General features: G+C 37.3%; 1 protein-coding gene across 1 annotated transcript; it reads right to left on the minus strand.

Moving 5' to 3' along the window:
- Positions 1-1,376: 1,376 nt before the first annotated feature.
- Positions 1,377-2,381, minus strand: LOC115685631 (uncharacterized). Its single transcript, XM_030610716.1, has one exon. It carries the CDS (start codon positions 2,379-2,381, stop codon positions 1,377-1,379), a length of 1,005 nt encoding a protein of 334 aa, XP_030466576.1.
- Positions 2,382-4,543: the final 2,162 nt, after the last annotated feature.

A 4,543-nucleotide genomic window follows, 5' to 3' on the forward strand; every position in this document is an offset into this window, starting at 1 on the left:
AATATCAGGTTCATAACCAAAAACCATTTGAAGGGGAGATTGTAAGAGACTAGCAGTAGGGTGCAATCTTATTAGGGCTGCCGCATGCAAAACTGCATGACCCCATGATGTATCGTTGAGATTCGTTCTCAATAATAGAGTGCGAGCAATGATTTAGATATGTTTAATCAAGGATTCTGCCAATCCATTTTGAGTATGAACATATGCGACCGGGTGCTCAACCTCGATTCCGAGTGAGACAATACGTATCAAAACTCTTTAATGTAAATTCACCAGCATTATCCATCCTTATGCTTTTAATTGGATAATCAGGGAATTGTGCCCGGAGTTTTATAATCTGTGCAAGTAAATGTGCAAAGGTGACATTGCGCGTAGATAATAGACAAACATGGGACCATCTACAGGATGCGTCCACTAGTACCATAAAATATTGAAACGGTCCACTTGGTGGTTGTATTGGTCCACAAATATCACCCTGAATTCTTTGCAGGAATAAAGGGGATTCAAGATTAACCTTTGTTATAGAAGGTTTGGTAATGAGTTTTCCTTGTGAACAAGCTTCACAATTATAATCTTTGGACAACAATACCTTTGTATCCTTTAAAGGGTGCCCTTTTGTATTCTGAATTATTCTACGCATCATTGAAGCGCCAGGGTGACCAAGGCGATCATGCCATAATCCAAACTGATTATGGTTTACCAATCTCCAGGATATGGTGGTGTAGGTTTCAACGGCCTTAATCATGACACAATACAAACCCATAGAAGAAGCTTCTAGCTTCTCATGGATGGTCTTCGGGCCCATTTTATAAGAGGTAATGCTAATATATTCTTTATTTTGCTCATAAATAGTCTCAATATGGTACCCATTACGGCTTACATCTTTAAAGCTAAGCAGATTCCTTTTTGATCTACTGCTTAGAAACGCATCCTCAATATGCAGGATGGTGCCTTTTGGCAAAACAATTGTGGCATTCCTGAAACCATCAATAATCGGAATAGGACCTGATATTGCATGGACATGTGCCTTACTCAATGTCATACTCGAGAAAAAATGTCTACTACGAAATATGGTATGTGTTGATACACTATCAAGCAAACAAACATCTTCCTTTTTCTCGGTAATTTCCATTTGCATTTATGTTGACAACTTCAGATGTCAAGTATCATAAGATTTTCATATTAGTTATAGGGTCAAATAAAATTTCAAAATAATAAATATTTTATCAGGTTCATAAGCATTTCATTGCATAACCATATTAAAGAACAATAAAAGGCAATACATTTAAAGAAAAACAACTAGAAAAGAAATTATTAGAATCATAAAATTCGAAGTCGAAGTTGTCATCCACCAGTCTAATGCTTCATCAAAGTAATCAGAGGTCCTCAAAGAAATCATAGACATCCAAGGATGCATTTGCTACTTCAGGAGCAAGAGGAGTCCCACCAACAGAGATATTGTTGGCCTCAACAGTGGTTATGGCAGTAGGATTAATTTCAATGGCATGAGATTCATCACCCTTGCCCCTATTTTTTAAAGATGCCTGGTATAGATCAACAAAGTGCTTTGGCGTACGACAAGTACATGACCAGTGCCCAGTCATGCCACAGCGATGGCAAATACTTTCATTAGTCACCTTCTTTGGATTCTTTTCTTTGTTATGATTCGGGCCAAAGTTAGATTTCCTAGGGCGGTTAAATTTCTTGCCACCCCTTCGAGGATTATGTTCTTGCCTGCGCTTATAGCCCTTAAAATGGCCAGTATTTTTCTCAGAGTTAGCATGTGCTTCAGGCAATGCTTTTGACCCAGCGGGTCTAAGATCATGATTTTTGAGCAGCAATTCATTAGTTTGCTCAACAGTGAGGAGCACAGAAATTAATTCAGAGTATGTGACAAATTGACGCTGCCGGTATTGCTGTTGCAATACAATATTCGAAGCATGGAATGTGGAGAAATTTTTCTCTAACAGTTCCGCATCAGTGAGCTTGATACTGCATAACTCAAGCCGAGAAATAATATCAAATAAAGCGGAGTTATAGTCAGACACTGACTTAAAATCTTGCAGTCTGAGATTTTGCCAGTCATATTGTGCTTGAGGGAGGATAACAGTCTTGGTATGATCATACCTATCCTGCAACCACTTCCACAGGATCTGAGGGTCTCGAACGGATACATATTGAGTCTGCAGGCTCTCATGCAAATGACGACGAATAAAAATCAGTGCATTTGCTTTATCTTTTGCATTTGAGGTTCCGTCTTCTGTAATTGCATTAGCGAGACCTTGCCCTTGGAGGTGCATTTCCATGTCAAGGCACCAGGATAGATAATTATTTCCACTCACTTCCAGGATGTGGAATTTGGGCTTTTCAATATTTGCCATAATTCTTGCAAAACAAATGAATCCTTAAATTAATTAGAAGGATTTCCAAATATCTACCGCCACTTCAGGAGCAGAAGGATACTTTTAGATTGGAAATTGGCTTCAGGCCAAGAAAAAGAAAAATGAAGAATTGATAGGAGAAGATGAAGTATAAGTTGATTAATGAAAACAAAGAGAACATTTACCTTGCAAAAATTATTTACTCAGTAGGTAGATCTTCGTGCTGATAACATGTTGTAAAATATTGCGTTGCAAGTATATAATAGAGATAATAGAGATTAAGTAGAGAAAGCAAATAAACACCAAAGATATATATTTTCTCTTTTCATTATGTTCTGATTTTTCTTACACAATGACCAAAACTAAGCTCCTATTTATAAGAAAACAAGAATGCACATATCATTAATGTCAATGTATTGAATACATACATTGAATGGGGAGATGAACATTCATTGGAGATTGTACTTAGAATGTAGGTTACAAATGTACCATAATAGGTACATTGAATATAATGAATATTCATTCATGTATTTCATAACATGCCCTCTTTTTTGTCTTTTAGTGGTTGAGAACTCCTTTCTTGTGCGGTTAATCATTCAATTTGAGTCGGGTCTCGTAAACGGCTCAAACTCAAGACATAACACAACACTATCATTTTTATATAGATGTTAATTTCTCATTATATTTTTTGGTAGCATGTGCAATGTGGTAAAAAAAAATATTATGGTGTTTTGAACGGTGCGGACATTGAATTGGTAGCATGCCCGAGTCAAGTTTCTTCACAAGGGCGGCGAGGAAATGACTTGGTCCAAATGACAGAATCTTACATGCTTGATGGGGCACCAAAACCACGCAGGAAAAGAAAGGAAATTAGACAAAACGCTCCCGAATTTTGGAGGTGAAATACATTTGTCGTGAAATTTCAATTGTTGCACAATATCTCCTAAACTTTCATTGTTATATAGCTGTTAACTTCCCATTATATTTTCTGGTAACATAAGCAATGTTGTAAAAAAATATAGTGTTTTGTTTTGAACGGTGGCGACATTGAATTGGTAGCATGCCCGAGTCAAGTTTCTTCACAAGGACCGCAAGGAAATGACTTGGTCTGAATGACAGAATCTGGCATGCTTGATGGGGCGAGTCTCCATTTCAGGATCAAAACCACGCAAGAAAAGAAAGGAAATTAGACAAAACTCTCCCCAATTTTGAAGGTGACATACACTTGTCATAAAATTTCAATTGTTGCATAATATCTACTGAACTTTCACTCTTATATAGCTGTTAACTTCCCATTTTATTTTTTGGTAGCATGAGCAATGTGATAAAGAAATATCTTATGGTGTTTTGAACAGTGCTAACATTGAATTGGTAGCATGCCTGAGTCAAGTTTCTTCACAAGGGCAACGAGGCAATGACTTGGTCCGAATGACAAAATTTGACATGCTTGATGGGGTGAGTCTCCGTTTCAGGGGCCAAAACCACATAGGAAAAGAAAGGAAATTAGACAAAACTCTCCCGAATTTTGAAGGTGACATACATTTGTCCTGAAATTTCAATTGTAGCACAATATTTCCTGAACTTGCATTCTTATATAGTTGTTAACTTCCCATTATATTTTCCGGAAGCATTAACAATGTGGTAAAAAAAATATCTTATGGTGTTTGGAACAGTGGGGACATTGAATTGGTAGCGTGCCCGAGTCAAGTTTCTTCACAAGGGTGACGAGGAAATGACTTAGTCCGAATGATAGAATTTGACATGCTTGACAAGGCGAGTCTCCGTTTGAAGACCAATACCAGCAAGAAAAAAAAGGAAACTAGACAAAATTCTCTCGAATTTTGACGATGACATACATTTGTCCTGAAATTTCAATTCTTACACAATATCTCTTGAACTTTCATTCTTATATAACCATTAACTTCCCATTATTTTTCCCAATAGCATGTGCAATGTGGTGAAAAAATATCTTATGGTGTTTTGAACGGTGGGGACATTGAATTGGTAGCATGCTCGAGTCAAGTTTCTTCCATGGGCGACGGGGAAATGACTTGGTCCGAATGACAGAATCTGACATGCTTTATCGTGAGTCTCCATTTGAGGACCAAAACCATGCATGAAAAAAAAGGAAATTAGACAAAACTCTTCCGAAGTTTGAAGGT

This window comes from Syzygium oleosum, unplaced genomic scaffold (assembly GCF_021117445.2).
Source record: "Syzygium oleosum isolate NSW1041296 unplaced genomic scaffold, Sole_v2.1 Sole_v2.05, whole genome shotgun sequence".
Taxonomy (NCBI): Eukaryota; Viridiplantae; Streptophyta; class Magnoliopsida; order Myrtales; family Myrtaceae; genus Syzygium; species Syzygium oleosum.